We start from the raw sequence: 25,933 nt of genomic DNA, 5'->3' as shown, positions 1-25,933 counted from the left end.
TCTTTCCTTTGACTTTATACCACTTTGCACCCTTACTTTGTGATTCTTATTGTTTCATTTATGGTATTAATTTGTATATAAATTGTCACCTTTATTAGTATATATTATTAAGGGCATATTAGTGAACATTTCAAAGTGAAAGGAATGGCAACCACCATAGTCCCTGCAAAGACCAGAATATATATAGGTAACTGATATGTTCATGGAATATGCAAAGCCATACACACATGGGGAGGGACCACATGTGGCCAGTATGATGCTTCTTTTCAAATTTGTACTTTCACTTATTTCCTCTGGTAATGTCTCTGTGCTGTTTTCTGCTCCTGATCTCTACTGATACACTACATTTTTTTTAAACAGCAAACTGCTGGTCTTTACCTGCCTTGTGCCTTCTTTGCTGAGTTTTAACTGCTGTCTGCTGCTTTCAGCTGGTTATTGCATTGTGAAGTCATAGTTACCACTAAGGGGGCAAGGTCTTCTGACTTACTAGTTTTGAATTATAAGGATGTTCTTTAGTTCTTTTAACTCAATCCTAGTTCTTGCTTCTGAAGGAGAGGTTGTGGAGCAAAAGCTCAATAATAACATTTGAGAAAACTTAAGTACAATACATTTGGAAGGTACTTTTGAGAGTTTAAGTCTTCTGAAGAAGGCCAGGCAGTTAAGTTTGAGAAGAAGGATTTGTGAGAAAATGCTAAACCATTTAAAGATACTGACTCAAGTTAAAGGAAGAGGAGGAAAACTCAATCTAAGAGATAGAAAACGAAGAAATAGAAAAAAAGGAAATGGACATGGATAATTAGTAATGTTAAGAAAAATAAAGGATTTACTAACCTAAAAGACACTACCATAATGTTGAGAAAATGGAGGAAATGATATATGACTGCCAACACAATGATTTTCAAAGGGTATAATGCATCAGTTGGAACAGATATAGTGGGATGAATTTTACAGTGGATTTGAGCATGACATCTGTATTCTTCCTTCATCAGTAACTACTAACTATTTTTAAAGTGCAAGCTGTTCTCTCACTTAGGAGAGAGAATAAAGGAGTTTGAGCAACATATTTATATACCCCAGGTCATCAGTAACAATGTGGTGTTTCAACACTCTCTGTCTCTGTCTCTGTAATGCTAGCAGCCTTCTTGTAGTTGGTCTTGTGTTGGTCTTTCACCCCCACAAAAGCTGCTAGCCAAATCGCTGTTAGAGTCTTTGTCTCTCTCTATTTTACACACACACACACACACACACACACACACACACACACACACACACACACAACTATATTCACAGGTAAAGGCCTTCAATATGAAGTTAATGGAAAAAATAGGGATCATTAAAGCCATAGGTGAATTCTACTAGTTTAAGAGTTTAATATAGTCTCATAGAAAAAGAAGATAAGAAAAAAGGGTCATAGAATCAGTTCTTCTAAGATACCTATCCAAGGCCATTTCAGAAAAGGCAAGCTTAATTTTCTGATGTGGAAATAGTGCTTGTCTGTAGTCAATTAATTACTCAGAAATCATTTATTTATGAGCACATATATCTCCCAAGCAATATATTCAGTATGGAGGATACAAAGACAAGAATGAATAAGACTATGTCTTAAAGGAGCATGAAAATAGTGAGGGACAAAAACATGGACATAAAAGGCTATTTGCAAAATATAAATAAAATAGATACGAGAGTGTTTGGAAGGGAAGGCAATATTACCTGAGAGGTCTAGGAAAGACTTTCATGGAAAATGGAGGTCTTGAGCTGAATCTTGGAGGAACTGAGGGATTTTACATTGCTTAATGTAAGAGGTTGTATGTGAGGCAGCAAGTGCAAAGACAAAGAGAGTGGACACACTGTCATTTTTGAGGAATAATATGAAAGTGTGACTGAACAATCATGTATCTGAAGGGAATCAATATGTGATATTGTGGGAAAGGTAGGATGGTGCCAGGTCCTAAAGCATTTTTATTTTGTTGTTATTGTTGCCTTAAATAGTATTTTCCCCCAATTACATGTAAGGACAGTTTTTTTTTAACATTCATCTAAAAACTTTTTTGACTTCCAAATTTTCTCCCTCCCTCTCTCTTTCCCTCCCCTCTCCCTAAAATATATGCCTTTTAAATAGGTTGAAAATAGTGAAAATAGCATCATTTGGCCTGCATTCTGACTCCATAAATTGTCTATTTGGATCTAGATAGCATTTTCCTCATGAGTCCTTTGGAATATCTTGTGTCATTGTATTGCTGATAAGAGCTAAGCCATTTATAATTGAATATGTGTTCTGTTCTCCTCATTTTGCTCACTTCACTTTGCATCAGTTTATGGAAGGTTGTCCAGGTCCTAAATCATTCTAAATATCAATCATAGGACAACATCAACAAAATGGCAGACTAAACATTTTCTTTTAGTGGCATACTCAGCGCCCCGCCCCTACTAGCTTCAACGCTGTGGCACACCTTACAAAATGACCCACTCTCTTGTTTTTGGAAGCTATATGTGGGATTTTTATTGCTCCAGTTGCTCTGTCAATGAACACCACTTATGTGCACTCTTCACTCATTGCAACAAACAACAATTAACCCTGATCAAGTTCAAATCCAAATATAGAATCCAAATTTAAATTAAATATTGAAATTAGATTTTGAAAATTAGATATTGAAAAACAACAAAGCAAACAATTGTTTCTTCAAACTCCAGGTTCATGAGTGTGGGAGAGTGAGAAAGCAGGCTTCCTTTTATCTGGCATGGCTTCCACAGTGACCCTTTGCAGAAACAGCCCTCACTCTTGACCAAATTTGCAAATGTGGATTCAGTTTAGCCAAAGGAAGAAAAAATGAGAGCCAAGGACAGTATAGTGTGAGTGATTGAACCAGGTCTGAAGGAAAGGGAACTGACATTCTGCTAAGAAAAATTAAATTCTGCTTAAGACATATATATGTCAGAGGCTGAAACTGGTCAAAAGTAAAATTCCAAACTTAGGAAGTATCAGAGAATGAGTGAAAGAGAAGAGAAAAGGAATCTAAAGTCAAAGATTTCAAAAGAAAAAAAAACAAATTGAAAACTTAGAGCAAAGCATACAAATAAAGAGCATACTAACATTAGAATGATGAGTCCTAAAACATTAAAACTGCTAGAAACTGCTTGACTAACATTACACACCATGGAAAATAAACCAGTATTTGTTGAAATACAGGACTTTAAGGAATTTTAAAGGAGTATAGAAGCACAGCAGGATACTCCTGGATGGTTTGAAAGAGAAATGAAAATCATGCTCAGTTTGAAGTGAACAAATGTCAGAACTTATGGCTGACACAGGAAAAAACAACTAGCAGAATAAAATCAAAGCAAACAACCAAACAAAAAACCCACTCAAATCCACAGTGGTGAGATGCACTAAAGAAGCAAAAGAAATATTTACATATTTGGCCTATATAACACTGAAATGGAGGACAATGTGGAATAATTTAAACAAAAACAAATAAAAACTATAAGACTATCTGATATTTCTATAGGCAAATGCTGTTGATCTCAAAGCCTAAGGTGCACAGAGAGAAAATAAAATCACACTTCTAGAGAAAAACACAGTGAATTGAAAAACCTGAATACCATATCACAGGAAATAATATGCTAAAACCTCTTGGAATTTCTGAATACAGAATATAAAGCATCAGTTAAAAGAATACAAAATTAGATATTGGAAATAAACAAAGCAAACAATTATTTTCTTCAAACTCAGAGACATATAGTGTTTAAATTTAATAATTCTATTGACAAAGAGCAAATTCTTTAAGTGATCGGGAGGAGGACCTCCAAATATTGAGGAATGTCTATATAGGATAAAGCAACAGGAATGAAATTCAAATAGCAAAACAATATTGTATCTCCCAACCCCGACCCCTGAGAAAAGAAAGGAATGAGATATTGTGATAATCAAGGGAGCTAAAGATAGAATGCAATATGCCACACATGGAATTCTTGGTCTACATAAGAAGGAAAAATTATCTATGTCCAGGCAAACAAAAGTATCTATAATTGGAGGAAATAAATTAATTCTGAAGCATGCCCTTCAATTTGTAAATTCTCTAAAAGAAAGAAAAATAAGGTAAACAAATATTGATAAAAAGAAAAAGATAATTAATCACATAAATACTCCATCTGTATAGATTATTTTAATGAAAGAGAAAACGTTAACTGAAAGGAATAATAATGGGGATAGTAATAATATTTTGAGAGAAAAGTAATAATTTTTATTTTAAGCACACAATGAGAAGAAGATGAAAGCAGAATTTACAGAAAAAGAGAACAATGAAGGTGCAGTACTGAAATGTAAAGGAAAACACCACAACCCCAACTCCCGTAGATTTATCAATGTATTCTGTTGGACAAATTTTTAGAATTGGAAGATGTATAAAAAGCAAGAGTGGGGCAGAGGACAATTGGCAATGGGGAAAGTACCCTCATCAAGACCTAGGTAAAACAACAGAGAAAATATAACTTACATACAAACATACGTACATGCTTACAAATACACATATATCATCTTGGGAAGAAGAGGAATGATGGCATAAAGGAGAGAAATAAATGACTACATTGAAAGTATAACATATCAATGCATTTGTATAAAGGGAGTTTAAGTGAACAGCACTCTTTAAGGCAATAAAGGAACATTTCTAATGGGAGAAAGAGACAGCAGGTCTAACAGAGGGACAGTCAGTGCAAAGGGATTTTGAACTGTATTCCTGGAAAAGACTATTGAAAGTTCATTGGACAGCAAATATATCAAACCAGTGAACATTTAAGAAATTAACCCTTACCATTCTTTGGAAGCACAGATACTGAAGTAGAAGCCCAATTATTTTGATCATATAATGAGAAGACAGGAGTCATTGGAAAAGACTTTGATGCTGGGAAATATTGAACATAAAAGGAGAAGGGGATGGCAGAGGATAAGATGGATGGATAGTGTCATGGAAGCAATGAATATGGGCTTGGGCAGATTTCAGGAGATAGTGGAGGAAAGAAGGTCCTGTAAAGGATGAACAGTTGGATATGACTGAATGACTAAACAACACCAGCAACAATACAGAAGGAGGATATGTGCTCTGAGAGTGTATTATTTCTTCTGTGCACATGTTACCTTAAGGCAAAGGAAATCAGAGCTCCAGGGCCAATGAGAAAAAAAAATATGGTTGGGAGGACCTGTTCTCAGAGATAAGATTGGATGAAAAATGAGACAGAAAAATGACAATGGGGAGGAAAGGAAATTAAATTTGGCCACATGAGTTGGAATAAAAGGTAATTTTTAGAATTAAACACTCATTCATATTAAAACACTAGAGAACATATAAATAACTGGGGTCTCTTTTAAAATAAGTAACATCTACCTAAAACCATCAGCAAGCATTATATGTAATGGGGATAAGTTATATACATTTCCAATATGACTGGGGCATGAAACAAGGATGTCTATTATCACGTCTATTATTCAATATTGTACTAGAAATGTTTGCTTTAGCATTAAGTGGACAGGAGAAGAGATGAGAGATTTGTTGTATGCATTTCCAATATGTTTGGGGTGTGAAACTCATTATCACCTCCATTATTCAATTTGGTAGTAGAAATGTTAGCTTTAGCATTAAGAGAAGAAAAAGTAATTGAAGGAATTAGACTAGGCAAGGAAGAATCTAAGGTATTGCTCATTGCAGATGATATAATGATATACTTAGAGAGTCAAATAAAAATAAAAATAAAAAAATTAGTTGAAATAATAAATAATTTTAGCATTTATAAAATAAACTCATAAATCCTTGACATTCTTGTATAATACTAACAAAGCCCAACAGTATGAGATAGAAAGAATAAATTTCCTTTTAAAGTTACTGTATAGACACTATAAAATATTTGGGAGTCTTCCTGCTAAGACAAATCTAGGACCTACATGAACGCAATCGCAAAACATTTTTCACACAAATAAAGTCAGATCTAAGTAAATGGAAAAAACATTATTTGCTCGTGGTTAGGCCAAGCTCATATAATGAAAATGACAATTTTTACCTAAATTATTTTACTTATTTAGTGTCAAACCAATCGAACTACCAAAAATTATTTTATAGAACTAGATAAAATAAAAAAAATTCATTTGGAAAAACAAAATGTCCCAAATATCAAGGGAATTAATGAAAAGAAATGCTGCTGAAGGTGTCCTAGCCATATCAGATATTAAACCGTGTTATAAAACATCAGTCTTTAAAACTATTTGGTACCGGCTAAGAAATAGAGTGGTGGATCACTGAAATAGGTTAGGTACACAAGACACAATAGTCAATGACTATAGTAATCTACTCTTTGATAAATCCAAAGAGTCCAGCTTCTGGGATAAGAACTCACTATTTCAAAAAAAAAATGGCAGGGAATACTGGAAAATAGTATGGCAGAAATTGGACATAGACTAATATCTTGCACTGTATATCAAAATAACGTCAAAATGGGTTCACAATTTAAATGTAAAGGCTGATACTATAAGCAATTTGGGAGAGCAAGGAATAGTTTCCCTGTCAGATTTATTTATGACCAAACAAGAGATAGGGAACTCAATGAAATGCAAAATGGTCAATTTTGATTATAATAAATTGAGAAGTTTTTGTACAAGCAAAGATAATTCAACAAAGATCAGGAGGGAAGCAGAAAACTGGGAAAGAATCTTTACAACCAGTGTTTCTGACAAAGGCCTCATCTCTAAAATATACAGGGAACTGAGTCAAATTTATAAGAATACAAGACATTAACTAATTGATAAATAGTTAAAGGATATGAACAGGCAGTTTGAGAAGAAGAAATTAAAGATATCTATAGTCATATGAAAAATGTTTAAATCACTGTTGATTAGAGAAATGCAAATCAAAACAATTATTAGGTACCACATCTCTCTACTCAGACTGGCTTACATGACCAAACAGGAAAACTATAAATGCTGGAGAAGATGTGGGAAAATTGCAACACTATTGTTTTGCTGGAGGATTTCTGAACTGATCCAATCATTTTGGAGAGCAATTTGGAATTATGCCCAAAGGGCTATAAACAATGTGCACACATTTGACCCAGCTATATCACTTCTAATGCTGTTTCCCAAAGAGGTTATAGAGGGTAGAGATTATAGGGGTAAAAGCACCCCTATGTACAAAAATATTCATAGCAGCTCTTTTTGTGGTGGCAAAGAACTGGAAATCAAAGGGATGTTCATTAATTGAGGAATGGCTAAACAATTTGTGGTATATGAATGTAAGGAAAACTATTGTGCTATAAGAAATGAGGAGCAGACAGACTTCATAATGACCTGGAAAGTCATATATGATCTGATGCTGAGTGAGGGGAGCAGAACCAGGAGAACATCATACATGATTACAGACTCACGATGTCTCTGATGACTAACTTTGATAGACTTAGCTTTTCTCAGCAAGGCAAGGTTCCAGGACAGCTCCAAAAGACTTATGATGACAAATGTTATCCACTTTCAGAGAAAGAATTGAGGAGTCTTATTGTATATTGAAGCAAACAACTCTCTCTCTGTCTCTCTCTCTCTCTGTCTCTCTCTGTCTCTGTCTCTCTGTCTCTCTCTCTCTCTCTCTCTCTCTCTCTTTAGTTTTGTTACTTCTTTGTCATGGTTCATTCCCTTGGTTATAATTCTTCTTCACAACTTGACTGTTGTGAAAATAATTTTAGTGTGAAGGTATATGTAGAACCTATATTGGATTATATTTCATCTTGGGGCGAGGGAGAAGAGGGAGCAGGAGAAAATTTGGAACTCAAAAAATTGTTGTTACCGAGTGTTGTAAACTAAAAATTAAAAATCAATAAATAAATAAATAGAGGAAAAATTGGGAAGATAAATGAGAATGATGCAAGAAAACCATGAAAAACAAGTCAACAGCTTGCTAAAGGACACTTCCAAAAATACTGAAGAAAATAACACCTTAAAAATAGACTGATCCAAATGAAAAAGAGGTGAAAAAGCCAAGGAAAAGAGTGTCTTAGAAATCAGAATTGGCCAAATTGAAAAGGACGTCTACGAGCTCACTGAAGAAAATAATTATTTAAAAATTAGAATGGAGCAAATGGAAGCTAATGACACTATGGGAAATCAAGAAGTTATAAAACACAACAAAAGCATGAAATATATGACAATGCGAAATATTTTACTGGAAAAACTAGTGACCTGGAAAATAGGTCCAGAAGAGATCACAGATTTTTTAATGCTGTTTGTTCATTTTCCCAGCCACTTACTTGACTTTTGAGCTTGTTGTCATGGTTGGACTCTCCTTCCAGAGTGGAGAGTGCTCTGTCCAAAGTTTCAGGTGTTTGTACAGCTGTTGTAAGAGATACTTCTAGGCACCTGTAAATCTTCAGATCTTCAAAGGGGGTAAGATCAAAGGAGAGATTTTGACTCCTCTCCTGGCCTGTGCTCTAGTTCCTGAGTGACCAAAACCACTCTTTTCTGACTTGGAACTGTGAGGAGGATTCTCTCTCCACAGCCATTGCAAGCCTTGTCATGCCAGCACTCTTCCTTACTCCAGGACCATGACCCAATACTGTGACCCAGATCTAAGCAAGGTAAAGCAGGAGAATTCTACTTCAGCACCAGCAAAGAGATCCCTGTAATCTTTCTAAGATCATCCCCTTGATACCCCCACTGTCTACGGGCCTGGAGCTCCAGAAGGAGCCATTGATGCTTCTGCCTCCGCCATCACCACCTCTGCCACCCTGGGCCTGGGGCCAGATTGCTCTTTTCTGTCACCCAAGTTGTCCAGAGTTTCCCCACTGACCTTCTACTTCATCTTTGGTGTTTGTGAGTTGAGAAGCCTGCAAACCACCACAGCTGCCTGTGATTCAGTGCCCTGAGGCCTGTTTTGGCCAAGTCTGTGGCACACTCTGCCCTGGACTACACTCCACTCCCAGCCTGGTGTGATAGATCCTTCCTGTCAGCCTTCTAGGTTTTCTTGGGCTGGAGATTTGTTTCACTCTGTAATTTTGTGGGTTATGTAGCTCTACAATTTGTTTAGAGTCATTTTTACAGGCATTTGTAGGGATTTGGGAGTGAGCTCAAGCAAGTCCTGCTTTTACTCCACTATCTTGGCTCCGTGGCCCCTAAAACTAAAAATCAAGTCAGATCTTCTTGACTGTAGACCCTGTGTGCCAGTCACTGAACCAGCTAAGTATTCTTAGGCTCATATCTATAACTGTCCCTGTCTTCATCAGTGATGTAGAGCAGCTAGCCCAGGTTAAGGATAAGGCCACAATGGCAGAGGCCTTGTATTAGAAGGTAGCTCCTACTAGTTACAAAAGATGGGAAATCACTCCTAGAACAATCCAGAGTCCGGTTTGCTCAGTCAAATTTGTGGGGACACAATGAGTTGGCCGGGCCCAGACCAGAACAAAGTATTGATGGTCACATCAGAGGGAGATTGCAGGGATCTCTCTGATACTGTAAGTAGCAATACCTTGATACAGAAACTCAGGAGTAAGAGGTCTTAAGTTCAAATCCTGTTTCTAATACTTCTTGCCAGTTTTAGTAGGGCAAATAACTTAACCTAATTTACCCTCTATTTCTCCATCCCTTAAATGAAGTAGTTTGACTTAAATAGCTTTGAGATATCTTAAGTTTTACTTTTTTGGGATGATAGAGGACATACATTCAGCAGAAGGACCAGACCTAGAGATAGAGATGTTTTGAGTCATTCCAGTTGGAAATAAAATTTTCCTTTTTGTTCGGCACACTATTTCTTGAGAGAAACAAAGGTGACAGTTTATTGTATTCTCTACTGCCTATGAACTCTGTTTTCTCCACTTAAAATCAAACTTTTCAGTGACAGTAATTAAGCTTCAAATGGCTTACCTCCCAGAGAGCAACTTTTCATTTGCAATGAGTAATTTCAGTGAGATGATGGTGTAGATGATTTGTACATATTACATGATGCTTATTATTGGGAACAGGCTGGAGATTCCCACTGCAGGTCGTGACAAAACACTTGCATGTGACATGATAATCACAGCCCTGTTGAGAGATGAGCTCATATGGTTTGCTTCTGTATAATTTGGTCCCAGTCATTGTTCTCTAGATCCAGGCTGTCAGGCACCTCAATATGACAGCACCCAAGTTCTTATAACTTGAAACCTAGGAGTTCTTCTAAGCCCCATTGGATGTCAGTCTTCACCACTACAGCGAGGAGACCACAAAGATTTAGTAAGTGACTCTTTATTCCTCAGGTTTTGAGATAGGGAAAGTTTAGGGAAGAGATTTATAAGAAGCTCTTTTTTTCTCCTCATAATTTATTACTACTCCTACTTCTGTATATATATATATGTATATGTGTATATATATACATAAATATATATACATATAGTATATATACACATATAGAGTATATATATATACACATATATACATACATTATATATATATTGTTTCTTTTGTTATGCTTTTTTGTCTTTTTTCAGATTTTCCCACTACATTTATATGTATATGTGTGTATATATATGTGTGTGTATGTATATATATGTGCGTGTATGTATATATATATATATATATATATATATGGGAGTGACTATTAAAAATGGAAATATGTTATATAAACTCTTTATTTTTCTTGACATATATATATTCTCCATTTCTATATAATATATTCACTGGTACATGTCTATATGTATGTTTATCTTCAAGTTCTCTCATATATTTTCTATTTTTTCTTCTCATTTGTTACATTTTTTTTTATTCTTCTCTATATGTATTTGCTATACCTTTTTAATACATAGTAACTATCTTATTTTTCAGTCACTATTTCTCTTAAAGGAAAAAAGATGAGACATTTTAATTTTTTTCCCTTTTAAGTGTGCTGTTTTATTATTTATCATGGACCTTTATTTCTTTTTTTTTCTTTCCCCTTGTTTTTTTTTGTTGTTGTTTCTATGTACATTTTTGGTTTAGTTTCTTTGACTCCTCTCTGTCTTTTCTCTCACTTCACCGATCCCCTCAGTCCTTCAAGTTTTGAAACCACCAAATATTACCACTACTATGCCCCATTTCCTCAATTAATTTTTTCTCCCTTCTTATTTGTATTTCTTGATTATTACTTTTTCTTTTCTTATCACTATATTCACGGATTGATTATTTGATAACCTGTCTTCCCCTGCCTCCTCTCCCTGAAAAACAGTGCCTTCAGGATATAGGGTATTCACATTGGTCCTTTCCAGCTTCAAATTGTCAGTTTCTCAACTCATTGCATATGAACAGTGTTCCTTTTGGCATACCTATTAAGACACTTCCTATAGCAAAAGATGTTTTATTTGCCATTTGAAAAAATATGAATTCCTTTTTATAGCACAGGTCAAACTTTTCTTTCTCTTTAGATAGCATGTATAAAGACAAGATCAATTGATAACTGCCTTTTCCATTTAACAGGTGAAAAAATCAGACCCAGAAAGGGCAGGCAAATAATTAGCTCAGTATTACAGACAAAGTTTCCAGTGGTTATGAAAAGAATCCAATTCCTTTATGCTTCTTATAGTTCTCTTATTATAAACCTTATTTCTAAGAAGTTTAGATTTTTTAAAGCTAACTAGACCGTTTATAATATCTAAAATATTTTAGAAATGTCTTCTGCCACTTCTTCATGCTTCACAAAAGGAGAATTGTATATGAAACAGAAATACAGTGTGCTCTGAGTTTTTGTTTTGTTCTTTTCTCAGTTTACCCCATCACTTTTCAGGCTGCATTAATGATTCCTTGAAAAATAAATTGAGTCACATATTAACTCGTACATCACCTTTTGGGGAATTTTAACTGTCCAATATGCTGCTTCTGATAAAATTCCCCTCCTCCAATACTGCTCTTTTCTTCCGTGAAATATAATAGTTGTTGATATTTTTTTCCTTTTTATCATTGTTTTGTTACTCCATCTTGTATATTATTATCCTTTTTTATTTTCCTTTTCTTTTCCTGTCATTCTTTATTCTTCCCCCTTAGTGCTCTGAACATAGCAAATGCTTTAACCAATTCAATTTATTAATCAATTTTAAAAATATTGCTGATATTTCTATACTAATCTTGGTTAGCTTTACTCATTTCATCAAACAAAAATAACCAGAATCATGTTTTAGCATTTCTCTCCTCAGTTTTCTCCTTTCTCTTACTGTTCTTTCTATGATTCTTTCCTGAACTTCCTTTCCTTCTTGAACAATTCATCTTATATATTCTCGAATGATTTTCCCTCTTGCCATTGTTAGTCTTTCTACACTGCAATCTTCTATCATTCTCTTCCCTCCTTTCATTCATGAATTGTGAACCCTTCCTTTTATTTTCCATTCTTCCTATTCTCTTTCTTCTATCCACTCCACTCACAGAAGATGCTTTGTCGATCAGTATATTTTCAAACTAAGAACTTATTTTGCATAAAGTCCTCTAGTTCTTGTTTCATTGTGAAATAATTTTTTTTGGTTTTCAGCTTAGTGTATAGGGAGTTTAATTTGGAGACATAAAAATCTGGGAACAAATCTTGCTACTGTAACATACTGGCTATGTTATCTTAAACAAGTCACTAAACCTTTAAATGCACTATGCAAGTCCTTTCATTACACTAGATGTTCTGATCTGCAAGTGTAGTAGGGGTTGTCTTACTCATGAAACGGACAGTTTGCACCCTTCCTTATTATAACGTACTTTGTAGGAAAGATATAGTTCCTCCTCCAATCCAGGTCCTTGACTCCTTATTTCTTTCCCAAAGAATCATCCCTGCCTCTACCTACACTATCCTCTCTTTACCACCCTAAACCCTTGGGTAGAAGGATATGGCTCTCTCAAGCATTTGCTGTGCATTGTTCACAAAGTCTGATGCCTTCCTTTTTGTGCACATGCTCGTGAAGAACCTGAGAAACTGAACAAAATACAGGGAAACTGTCATTTTTCCTTTTTGTTTCCCATTAGAATCTTAAGTTATTGAGTGCAAGGGCTAACTTTTGACTTATTTTTTTTTATCTCTAACACTTAGCACATTGAAACACAGTAGGTATTTGAAATGGTTTATTGACCCAAGAAAAGTTAAGAAGGGGATTTCATAAGTTCTGTTATTCTAATGACCACCCAATATAATTAAGAATAAGAAAAATCTGCAAGGAAGTCACATCATCACAGGCCTATTTCAAATGTTCAGTAGTAGTATAAAAATGAAACATAGATTTGAGTTGGAGGCAAAGTATGTATATTGAGAGAAATTTCTGTAGATTAATTACATAACATCAGGCAGAACAACCTTTGGTACTGAACTGTGGCAAAGAAAAGAGTCAGGAAATGGTTTAGACAGTCTCACTATACCTATAGTTTAAGTGAAATAAAATGGATCAAATTAAATAAAATCCAGCTTGTTCTGTGGAGTTTGATAAACCCTCCTATTTGCTTCACTGCCACTATACCCACCTTACCCAGCTTCCCCAAAAGAAATTTAGAATGATGCAGATACTATTAATGTCACCTGAAATATACTACTGATATTGAATGTTTTCAAGAGATATGGTGGAAAAAAATCCAGATGACAGCATTCCACATAGGAAATAATTACATGGCAATTTTGATCACTGTAAGGTGGACTGTAAGGTGGGGAGGGCCTTCAGTAGAGCAATGCAGAGCTAATCATGAGCAGCATCAAAGTCCTGTAACAGAGGAAAAATCCAAGAACTTTTCTTCTGTGGTGAGCTCTATGTAGTGTGAAATTTGCAAACTATTGCTACAGTGCCGTTTTATATTTTTTCATCATCCTTTTTAAATTCTAAAATAAATATGGACTCTTAATTGAAGAATCCAGGGAAGACCAATGGATAGGGAATGTACTTTCCTAGGATTAAAAAAGAAGTAAGATAATGTATTGTAGAAACTATTTAAATACACTTCTTTTCTGGTGACTGTTGTCAATTCACTTTACCACCCCATACTTCAGATTCCTCGTCTACAAACTGATGGGATTGGAGTTCATTGTCACGGTGGTAATGCCCAGTTCTAGATATATGATCTTATGAACTTTTAGCATAGGATACCATTGATTCTCCATGTTCCACCTGCTGGAAGAAATGAGATGTTGTTCTAATGTTTGTGGACATCATGCAACTTCATCACTTTAGTGTTCAGATTATCTACTGCTTCCTTTTTTTAGGCTCTTCCATTAATTGTGCCATCATATCTACTGAATCTCTGAAGACAAATGGTATCCAGTGAGCTGATATTTGGTGTGACATTCTTCTTTCAATGTGCCATTGGTTTTGTAGGCAATTCACTGCTGCTAATGCTTTATGTTTGTATCTCATTCAAAAAGCCTCACCAGAAGAAACCAATGGATTTGATTCTTGCTCATTTGACTATGGCCAATATGGCAGCACTTTTAGCCAGAGGCATCCCAGAAATCATGTTTTGTTTTGGAATGAGGTACTTTTTGGATGATTTAGCATGTAAGGCCCTCATGTTCATTTACAGAGTTGCCCGGGGACTTTCTGTCTGCACAACAAGTCTTCTGAGTATGTTCCAGGCCCTCATCATCAATCCCAACATCTCTGCATGGGCAACCATCAAAGTTAGAGCCCCCAAATACATTGTATATTATTTCCTCTTTTTCTGGGTCACCAATGCGTTGATCAACTTTAGTGTACTTGAAACCCCTGAAGCAGTGAAAAATGTCACAATTTCTAGATATCGTTATGTTTCACATGTTTTCATAGTAAGATCAACAACAAATCATAGTCTACATAGTGCTGCATGGATGTTTGCTATCACTTTTCATGACTTTATTTTTCACGTCTTTATGGCCTTGTCTAGCACCTACATGGTGCTTCTCCTCTATAGACATAGTAAACAAGTGCAGCACATTTATAGCAGTAGCCATTCCTCTAAATCCTTCCCTGAGGTCAAGGCCACACAGACAATCCTCTTGCTTGTGATCTGTTTTGTTTTATTCTACTGGCTCAACAACTGTATCACCTTATATGAAACTTTTAATATTGAAAAAGATGCTGAGTTGGAAACCATCGCAAATTTTTTTGGCGGATGTTACCCTGCTGTCTCTCCCTTATTGCTGATTGGCAGTGAGAGTCGTATCACAAAGCTCCACTGTATGACTGCAAAGACACTCAGGCGTCATAAGAATTTTATAGATGAATAAGTAAATCCATTAATCTAATCTTCCTGCAACAACTCTATGAATTTCAGAGTTCTAGTCCTGGAAAAAATGGATAGTTCAACACCTAGGAATTTGATAAAATGCCACATGAAAATTTAGTATACTGCAATTAAATTCGAAAGGAAATTTTCTCTTTTACTCCTAAGTATGTGAATGATCATCAGGAGGACTCAGGCCCTGTTCCATATACTCATATTACATAACTCTTTTATCTTGGTTAAGTCATGTCACCATTACTTGCTTTATTATCCTTCTTTGTAACATGAAAAGCTTGGACAAAATGCATAATGTCATTTTTTTGGAGGCTACTTGAATATTATATTAAGTACATTGAAATTAATGTCATCAGCATTGGGTTTGTTTCCTTCTTCTTGTGCACATCACTAATAATAAGTCTTAGAATTGCTTAGCAAATGCCAGCCACTGTGGTAAGTACAAAGGATACAAACAAGAGCAAAATTATTATCCATTATGATAAGCAGGGAAAACATTTAGACAACTATTGAATTATACAAAAATAAATATTCAATGTGAATAGGTGCAATCTCAGAAGGAAGATATTAGTCTGGTAGACTTGGAATGGTCTCCTGTAGACTGGGTGGGATTGCAGCTCAGTATTGAGGGAGGACAGAGTAGCCAGGTGGTAGAGGTAAGCAGGGAGAGGATTAAAGGATAGGAGAAGAACAAGTGGAAAGGAATAACGTCAGAAAAAGTAGTGTTTTGAGCCCGGAATTGCAAGATGTCTAGTGTCATTTGTGAGTGCATAGGAGTGAAGGTTTTTACATATCTGGAAAGGTAGGAAGGGCCTAGGTTTTGAAGATCTTTGAATGTCAATCAGAGTGCTTTGTATCTGATCCTGAAGGTGATAGGGAGGCAATGGAATTTATTGAATAAAAGGATCACATTATCAGACCCCTAGTGTAGGAAGTCAAATTTGATAACTGACTGGATAATGGACTAGTGTAGGGACAGACTTGGAGTAAGGAGACTAAACCAGAGCCTACTGTAATAGCACAGGCATAAGGTGATCCATACCTGCAGCAGGGTATTATATTTTGAGAGGAGAGAAGGGGAAATATTCAAGAAATTTTAAAATAAAATCTGAAGGACTGGGCAACATATTGTATATGGGAGGTGAGAGAAAGAGAGAAGTCTTGGATAATGTGTAATGCTGGTGTATAAGGCTGGCTAACAGGGAGGATACTGGTATCTTCAATAGTAATAGGGAGAAAGGAGGAAAGTTCGGCAAGAAAGATGATAAGTTCAGTTTTGGATGTGTTGGATTTAAGGTATCTATTTTGACACCCAATTCAAGATGTCTAATAAGTCATTGGAGATGTGAGTCTGGATGTTAAGGAAAAGGATAAGTCTGGATAAGTCATGCTGACAAATGTTGGCATTAGATGACAAAATGGAATCACAGTGAGCTGAGATCATCTATGAAATCAAATACAGAGTGAATAGAAGAAGTCCCAGGACAGAGCCCTGTGATATAGGCAAGGTGATTGAAGAAGACCTGGATGAAAATTCAGGAAGAAAGGTTAAGAAAAAGTGAGCAGATAGATAAGATGAGAACCAGGAGAGAAGGTCATGAAAACCTGGAGAGAAGAGAATGTCAAGGAAGAGAAGATGATGGACTATGTCAAAAGCTGCTGAAGGGTCTAGAAGAATGAATATTGAGAAAGGGCCAGTGGATTTGGCAATTGAAAAATTTATAGAGAATACTTGTGTGTTCTCTATTTTCCACATCTTCTCCAGTATTTGTAATTTTCCTGTTTGGTCATGTAAGCCAATATGATAGGAGAGATATGGTATCTAAGAGTTGTTTTGATTTGCATTTCTCTAATCTATAGTAATTTAGAGCATTTTATCGTATGACTATAGATATCTTTAATTTCTTTCTCTGAAAACATCCTGTTCATATCCTTTGACTATTTGTCAATTGGGGAATAACTTGTATTCCTATAATTTTGACTCAGTTCCCTCTATATTTTAGAGATGAGGCCTTTATCAGAGATACTGGATATAAAAATTTTTTCCCAATTTTCTGCTTCCCTCCTAATCTTTGTTGCATTGGCATTGTTTGTACAAAACCTTTTTGATTTAATATAATCAGAAAATTTTATTCTACATCAAGTCAATACAAAAAGTCAGGATTTGAATACATTCTCTCAGGCAAAGCAAAAACAAAAACTTACGACATACATTTCATTCAACTATGCGCATGCTAAAGCAATTTCACTGAGATGTTAGTTGTGAGGGAAGCAAGCCAACTGCTGATTCAAAGTCATAAGATGAACAACAAGATGTGTCTGAGGAAAACCAGTGGCTATTGAAGAAAAATTAGCAGCGATGGCAGCCATTGAAGGTGTCTGTTTTAAGTTATTTGATGGTATAAATATGCTCTTTTATTCACAAAGGCAGTGTCAGCCTCAAGGAAAAGAGAGAAGGCAACTTACATTCAACTGACCTCAGAATCATGAATAGTAGGGTACTCATGCTGCAATTTTTCAGTAATTAATGTCATGAATCTTTTGTGGGGACTGTATCTGAATCCCCAGGAAGGAAGATGGGAGTAGAGTAGTCCATTCAAGAGATGTTTCCTGCAACTGTTGCTTTTTCTATTTACCATATGTGTGAGAATAATGTAGTTTTAAGTTCATATGCCTTGGTTGCTTAGAGAAGAGAAATTGAATACCCAAAAGTTAGAACAAAAATATAGTCTTATGATCTTATGATCTCACCGAAACATATGGGTAAGGAAAAACAAGACAGAGTATTAGTACTTGTAAAGCCTTGTAAAGTATAAATACATGTAAAGTATGTATCACATTTTATGTCATCCATGTGCATTTGAACCTTTGGTAATGGACCAATGCTTATGGGTAGTTTCCAAGGTGATATTCCTAAAGTATAGGTTTGACAGTATCACTGACCTGCTAAAACAAACTAATGAATAAAATATCCAGTGGTTGCTTTTAACTCTAAGGTCATATGCCAATCCAAATCAAATCTAATTAAAATATAAATATTCATTCATACATAGCTCATTCCTACCTCACCTTTACAAATTCTACAATCATTAGATCATTGACCTTTATAGCCATATATGTGAGGCACTCACAGGGATATAGAAAAGTCAAACAATTCTAGTCCTCAAGGAGTTGAAATTCTTTCAGAGAAGGTAACACAAACTTAGAAGGTGTATACAAAATAAACACTCAAGTTGATTTGACTTGTTTATGATGTGCCTCCATTGGCCATCTCTATGAAGGTTCAAATCCCTGCATGCTTATAATTCTGGGTGACTTTAATGCTAGAGTAGGCCTAGAGTAGCAGACTTGGCAGGGAGGGCTAGGGAGGAATGGAGCTGAAAACAGCAACAGTAATGGTCACTTACCACTGAAGACTTGTGCATCTCATGACCTTCTCATCACCAACGCTGTCTTCTCTTTACCTAAATACAATAAAACTTCATAGATGCGCCTTCACAGCAAACATTGACATTTAATAGACCATGTAATTGTAAGGAGAAGAGACAGAATGTGAGAGTGATGAAGGCAACGTGTGGTGCAGAGTGCTGGACAGATCATAGACATAATTTCCAAGCTAAATATTTGCATTCAGCAAAAGTGATGACCCGCCCCCCCAAGGTAAAATGATTATCAGAAGAATTAATGTCAACAAATTAGAGCTCTTCTCTGAGCAGGAACAGTTTGTTGCTAACTTGGAGGAAAAGTTGAGCCAACATGCAGTTGGCAACAGTGGAGCAGAAAAGGAGTGGGCAGCTTTCAGTGATTTGGTGTACAGCACGACATTTCTCATGGGAGTCAGAACCCTCAAAAGATGGTCCTGTGACAATTACAGGGGAGTCTCTCTGTTGGTTATTGCTGGCAAGACTCTTGCCAGAGTCCCCTTTAATAGGCTAACCCTTTTCCTGGAAGATGGTCATCTACCTGAGAGACAGTGTGGCTTTAGAAAGGGCAGAGGAGCGGTCGATATGGTGTTTGCTACCTAACAACTCCAGGAGAAATGCCAGAAGCAGAACATAGGTCTGTATACAATTTTTGTAGATCTGACCAAGGCCTACATAACTGTTAGTGATGAGGGCTTATGGAAAATTATGTCAAAATTTGGTGGCCTGGAGAAGTTTATCAGCATTGTACATCAATTTCATGATGGCAAGCTTGCCTAGTTTCTAGATAATGGACAATGCTCTTGTACCTTCTGAGCCACCAATGGAGTGAACCAAGGCTGTGTGCTTGCTCCCATGCTTTTTAGCATGATGGTTTCAGCAATGTTGTCTAATGGTTTCAATGAGGATGAACATGGCATCAAGGTCAGCTACCATACTGTTGGTAAATTCTTCAGCTTTGAAAGGATACAAGCCAAGACCAGAGTGGAGGGAGTGTTGGAGCATGATTTTGTGTTTGCACATGATTGTGCACTCAGCACAGCCTCTGAAGCTGAGATGCAATAAAGTTTGGATCACTTCTCAGCTGCTTGTTCTAATTTTGGCCTAACAATTAACACCAAGAAAACACAGGTGCTCCATCAGCCACCACCACACTATCCATACATGGAACCATCAGTTACAGCAAATGGAGAAGTTTTGAATGCTGTGGATAACTTCACTTACCTTGGTAGTGTACTTTGAAGGAATGTTCACATTGATAATGAGCTTGAGACACACATTGCCGGAGCTAGTTCAGTATTTGGGAGGCTCTGAAGGAAAGTATGGGAGATAAGACATACTAGACTGATTACCTAACTGAAGATTTACAGAGCTGTGGTGCTGACCTCATTGTTGTATGCCTGTGAAACCTGGACAGTCTACCAGCATCATGGCAAGAAACTGAATCGCTTCCATTTGAATTATCTTAGGAAGATTCTGAAGATCACCTTGCAGGATAAGATACCAGACACTGAGGTCTTCACTCGAACTACACTGCCAAGCATTTAAACTGTGCTTCAGAGAGTACAACTCTGATGAGTTGGCCACATTGTTTGAATGCAAAACATCTGCTTGCCAGAAACACTATTTTATGGAGAACTCACAGAGTTTCGCATGGTGGTCAGAAGAAGCGATACAGGGACATTCTCAAAGTTTCTTTCAAAAACTTTGGAATTGATTGTGTGACATGGGAGACACTGACACAGAACCACTCACCATGGGGTGCATACCCACATTAGAGAAAGTGCTGTGCTCTATGAGCAAAGCAGAATTGAAACAGGTCAAAGGAAACATAGGATGTCCAAGTTTGGAGTACTGACCCCAAATGCTCACACAGACTATATGTACCTGATTTGTGGCAGAGCATTACAAACTCATATTGGCCTCATCAGCCAGTCAGACACGTTGAATCTTGACTCAAACATAGTAATGTCATTTTGGTCCTCTTCAAGAACATGGGATAACAACCAACCAACCATGGATCACTACCAGGGTGATATTCCTAAAGTATAGGTTTGACAGCAGCACTGACCTGCTAAAACAAACTAATGAATAAAAATATCCAGTGGTTGCCTTTCATTCTAATATCATATACAAATCCAAATCAAACCTAATTAAAACATGAATATCCATTCATACCTAGCTCATTCCTACCTCACCTTTGCAAATTCTACAATCATTGGATCATTGACCTTTATAGCCATATGTGTGAGGCACTCTTAAGGAAACAGGAAACTCAAATAATTCTAGTCCTCAAGAAGTTTAAATTCTTTCAGAAAATATAACATAAAATTAAAAGGTATACACAAAACAAACACATGAGATGGTTTCATGAGTTGGAGAGGAGCAGAAGGAAGGTGTGGACTATCCACAAACCCTGTGGTGGAAGATGATATTTGAGGTATGTCTCAAAGGAAATATTATAGGTTTCAAAAAGATTGATATGAGGAGGTAATGAGTATAGGCTTAGTGAACAGCCATGTAAAAGACATGGAGATAGGAAATGGGGTTCAGGATATGAAAAAAATTCTGTGTGCCAGTTTGACTGTACATTAGAAATCATGAATTTTTGTAAAATTTAGTGAGGCTAGAAAAACTGATTGCACAATGTTTTGAAAAATTTCGAAGGCTAAACTGAGGAGTACATTTGATTCTTTAGGTAATAGGTAGTTACTGGTGATTTCTTGCTGATTTCCATATGAAACCTTCCATCTTCTGCCACTATGTACAAAATTATCTTCCCCTCCATGCCTGCAATGCATGTTTTCCTTGACCATGTTTCTTAGAATCTCTAACTACTTTCTTAACTTAGCTTGTGCTTTCTGTTAAATGAACCTTTACAACTTTGCAAACTTAGAGAACTAAGTTTGCCCCTAAGAAATTTGCCTCTTACCCCTAATTTGCCTAAAATGTATTTAATTTTGAACAAGATTTTATTGATCTTTTTATGATCATAGTTTCCCCTAATATCCCTTCTCTTACCTCTCCTAGAAATTCACCCATAACAGATACTACTTTTATAGACCAAAAATAAATACTCTTTTTAAAGACCAAAAAATAAAAGAGGAAAGAATCAGTATATCTGCTCAATACATTGAAAAAGTTCAAAAACATGCAATTTGCAATATTCTGGACTTTAAATATCCACAAAGGAGTTGGTTGGGAGTGTCATCTTATATCCTTCAAGTGATCATCTGCCTTCCCAATGTTCCTCAAATTTCCTCCTTAGGTCCATGACACTTTTACTAGGAGTTTCTAATCTCATTCTTCACTCTCCCAGTCAGGAACATTGTTCTCATATGTTCTCAAGTATTTTATCACCAGATGGAGACAGACAAGAGGTCCAGCATAAGATCCCTATCTCTGTTCACAGAACATCTCTCTTCAACCACAGAAGAATTCATCAATAACATCTCCCTCCCATTACCAGAATAAGACCTCCACTTTCCTTAACTGCTTTGCAATTCCTTCCCCCACCTCCTCACCTACTGTTGGCAGGCTCTTTTCTTCCTGAGAAATCATAGGAGTCACCTCCCCCTCATTGCTATCCCTTTACTTGAGCAGGGCACATTACATATTCTCCTCTGACCTTCCCTTCTCCCTTCAACCTGCCCTCCAGTTTTGTACTATAGTCTTTGAAAACAGTGATTCACTAGTAGGAGGGGTATTGCTGGGTTCTGTCCACCATATCACAGGTCTGCCTATCCATCATCATGTAAATTAGATTTCCACTTTCAACCGTATCTCTTTATATAAAGCTGTAAAATATTCTTTAACTCTCCTCTGCTGACTTTCTCCTGCAGTTGCTATGCTTGTCTGCTACAATTCCTCCCCCTTCCTGAATGTCTGTTTTCTGTGTTATGTGCTATTTGAGAGGCAATACTTTCTTCAGGTCTGTGGTTTTACATTAGAATTCTTTTAAGGCATTTTTATTATTGAACCTCCATCCTTTTCTTCATTTATAGTGAGGCTCAGATTTGCAGAGCAGATTACTCTGGGTTTCATCCTGAGCTCCACTGTCCTTTGCAACATAGTATTCTATTGTCTCCTTTAGTCCATCCATTTTCCTTCCTTATTCCTCTTTCTGCAAGGTGCAGAATAGATTTTTGTTACTTAAATTTTCTTCCTTTTTTATTTGGAAGTCTTCCTGCTACTTGTTTATAGAACTTGTTCCCCAGTTGAATTGTTAAATTTAACCACTCTTAGTCCTGGAGTTTGTAGCCACCCCCTGCCCCAATTTTTTCCCTTTGCTTCCTGGAAGTAGTCTATGGATTCTTTTTCCTATGTTGAGAAGTTCAATGCTGCTTCCTTGTATTATTTCTTGCTTTATGGTGCTCGGGTTTTTTGACTTATTTTCTTTTGGGACACCTATAATTCTTAAGTTGACTCGACTCATCCTGTCTCCAGAATCGATGTTTTGATTGCACTCACAGTCAGTCATCTTCTCTGTCCTAACTTTGAAACAAAAATTACCATCATAGATTGAAGTTTTTCTCTTCTGCCAATCATTTCCATCCTGCACTTTATAAATTCTGCTCTCACAATACTTATTTCTCCTTTCCACCCCTCAGAAACAGTGTTTTGTCTTTCTATCTCATTAAGTGTTAAATCATTTTCTTTCATTTTACAGGATTTGTACTATGGCTGTACTCATTTCTTAGATCATACTTCCTTTTTCTATGGTCTTCCCTGGTGGTTTATTTGCTTCTGCAGGCACATTTCAATTGCAGAAGGCTGACTCCTTTACTTTGGGTTTGCTGGCTAGATTTCTTTCTCCAAAGGCAAGCCTTAAATCCACCTCACCCTGGAGCTGGTAGATTGGACAGTAGGTCCCTGCCTTCCTATCACAGAGTACATGTAAATACTAAAAAGTAACTTTCTCTTTTGACCAGGAACCCTGAAGGTCTTCCCCTCCTAGTTTGGTTTATATTTTTGAGTTTTGGTTAAATGGGCCATCCCTTGACTAACGCTTAAAGAGGTCTATTCACTGAATGGGCATTACCTCACTCACAGTGAGCAACTGAATAGATCTTAGCCTAAAAGGGCAGGGTCTTCCAATGCACCCTGGTCCATCTCCAGTCATCCTTGGGAATGTCATGCCACTGGATTCATGTGGCTCTGGAGGAGAAAGTGAGGCTGGTGACCTTGTATAGACATCCCTCACTCAAATCAAAGTCATCATTTCCCTGATGTCATGGTTCTCTTCAAGAACAAAAGGCAAAGACAACAACCTGCTGTTGCACAAAGTCTTTGAGTTTTCTTCCCCCTCTGAAACCTTTTATATGTCCTTATTTTCTTCTATTGCCAATTTCTGATTTCTTTCTTGGTCTGTCTGTCTCCCTCCATGATTTCTTGGCGTTTGAATCTCCACTTGTCTTGGCCTAGTTGTTCAACATCTTGGGTCTCTGCTCCTGGTGACCCTTATTGGTAAAGAACTGGCCCCACCAGATGCTGGGCTCTTTACCTCAAGGTTAGTAGAATGCTGCATAATCACTCCTTTCCTCCTATCCCACAGGTGATGTTTTCTCCCATTCACTCAGTTCTCTACTTCCTTATTAGAAAGTGCTGCCACACTTGGTAGTTTCCTAGCCTGGGAATATTTTTGCCATTTGGAGTTTGGATGAGAGTGGCAGGGGAAAGGTTGGGATATGGGTTTGAGCTTTGTTGAAAGCTAAGACCATTGCAATGCTTCTTTCTTTTTGTTTGTCTGCTCTCTGTCACAGCAAAAAATGCAGCTGCCTCATTGGCTATTAAAACCTCAACAAATTTTTGCTTTTTGGACCCTGGACCTCAATGGCACTGGAAAGAGGGAGAATGAGTCAAGGTGTGGGGTTGCATTTTATTGCAAGCCCATGGATTGGGGTGGGTCGTACAGCCTTTCTGTCAGTAATCTGGTGAGTGGTGGAGGTTGGGGAGCTGACTTAGAATAAATTAGACATTAGTGAAATTTTTAACTTTCTTTTGAGCTCCTGGTGTCTTAGACCATAAAGACAGTTGAAATTCCTTTATCTCTGGTGCATAATTTCTGTTTTAGAGAGGTCTGAGGGGTTATGAACATGAGATAAAATGACTAGTTCTCTATCTTGTTGAGCACCTTCCCAAAAAGTCATCTCTACTCTATTTTGCATGTTCTTATATTATTATTTTTTAAAATTTTATTTATTTATTTCGTTTTGGTTTTCAACAGTCACCTCCCCGAGATTTTGAGTTCTAAATATCTCCCCCTCCCTGTGTTTCACTTGCCCAAGATAACAAGAAATCTGATATAGGCTATACATGTACAATCCTAATAAACGTGTTTCCACATTAGTCATATCATGAAGAAGAATTAGAACCAAAGGGAGAACAAACTTGAGAAAGAAGAAACAAGCAATAACAAGAGATAATGGTATACTTTGATATGCATTCAGACTCCACGTTTCTTTCTCAGTGTGTAGACTGCATTTTCTATCATGAGTCTTTTGGATTTGTCTTAGATTCTTGCATTGCTGAGAAGAGGTAATTTTATTAAAACTGGTCATTACACAACGTTGCTGTTATTGTGTACAATGTGTTCCTGGTTCTGCTCACTTCACTCAGCATCAGTCCATGTTAAGTCTTTCCAGGTTGTTTTCTGAAGTCCACCTGCTCATCATTTCTTATGGAACAATTGTTTTCCATTACGATCATGTACCACAACTTGTTTAGCAATTCTCTGATTGATGGACATCCCCTCAATTTGCAATTCTTGGCCACCACAAAAAGAACTGCTAGAAATATTTCTGTACCTGTGGGATTTTTTTTCTAATTTTTATGATATCTTTGTGATAGGGACCTAGAAGTGGTAGTAGTAAGTCAAAGGGTATGCAAATGTTATAGCCCTTTAGACAAAGTTCCAAATTGCTCTCCAGAATGTTTGGATCAGTTCATAACTCCACTAATGATGCATTCATGTTCCAATTTTCCCACATCTTCTCCAACATTTATCATTTTCCTTTTTTGTCATGTTAGCCAATCTGATAGGTATGATGTGTTCTTTTGAGTTCTTTTGATTTGCATTTCTTTAGTCAATAGAGATTTAGAGCTATTTTTCATATGACTAGAGATAGCTTTAATTTTTTCATTTGAGAGCTGCCTGCTCATATATTTTAACCATTTGTCATTTGGAGAATGATTTGTATTCTTATAAATTTGACTCAGTTCCCTATATATTTTAGAAATGAGACCTTTAGCAGAGATGCTGGCTATAAAAATTGTTTCCCACCTTTCTGCTTCACTTTTAGTATTGCTTGCATTG

The 25,933-nt window shown here is 36.6% G+C and overlaps 1 protein-coding gene across 1 annotated transcript; it reads left to right on the top strand.

The window, feature by feature from the left end:
• Nucleotides 1-14,234: 14,234 nt before the first annotated feature.
• Nucleotides 14,235-15,185, top strand: LOC118858533 (vomeronasal type-1 receptor 1-like). The gene has a single exon (XM_036769097.1). It carries the CDS (start codon nt 14,235-14,237, stop codon nt 15,183-15,185), a length of 951 nt encoding a protein of 316 aa, XP_036624992.1.
• The last annotated feature ends 10,748 nt before the right edge of the window (nt 15,186-25,933 follow it).

This window comes from Trichosurus vulpecula, chromosome 7, assembly GCF_011100635.1.
Source record: "Trichosurus vulpecula isolate mTriVul1 chromosome 7, mTriVul1.pri, whole genome shotgun sequence".
Classification (NCBI taxonomy): domain Eukaryota; kingdom Metazoa; phylum Chordata; class Mammalia; order Diprotodontia; family Phalangeridae; genus Trichosurus; species Trichosurus vulpecula.
This window is presented reverse-complemented; position numbering and strand designations above follow the sequence as displayed.

What these genes read in the sequence shown, in the direction of transcription:
- LOC118858533 (XM_036769097.1), top strand. Translation starts at nt 14,235, where the DNA reads ATGGTATCCAGTGAGCTGATATTTGGTGTGACATTCTTCTTTCAATGT.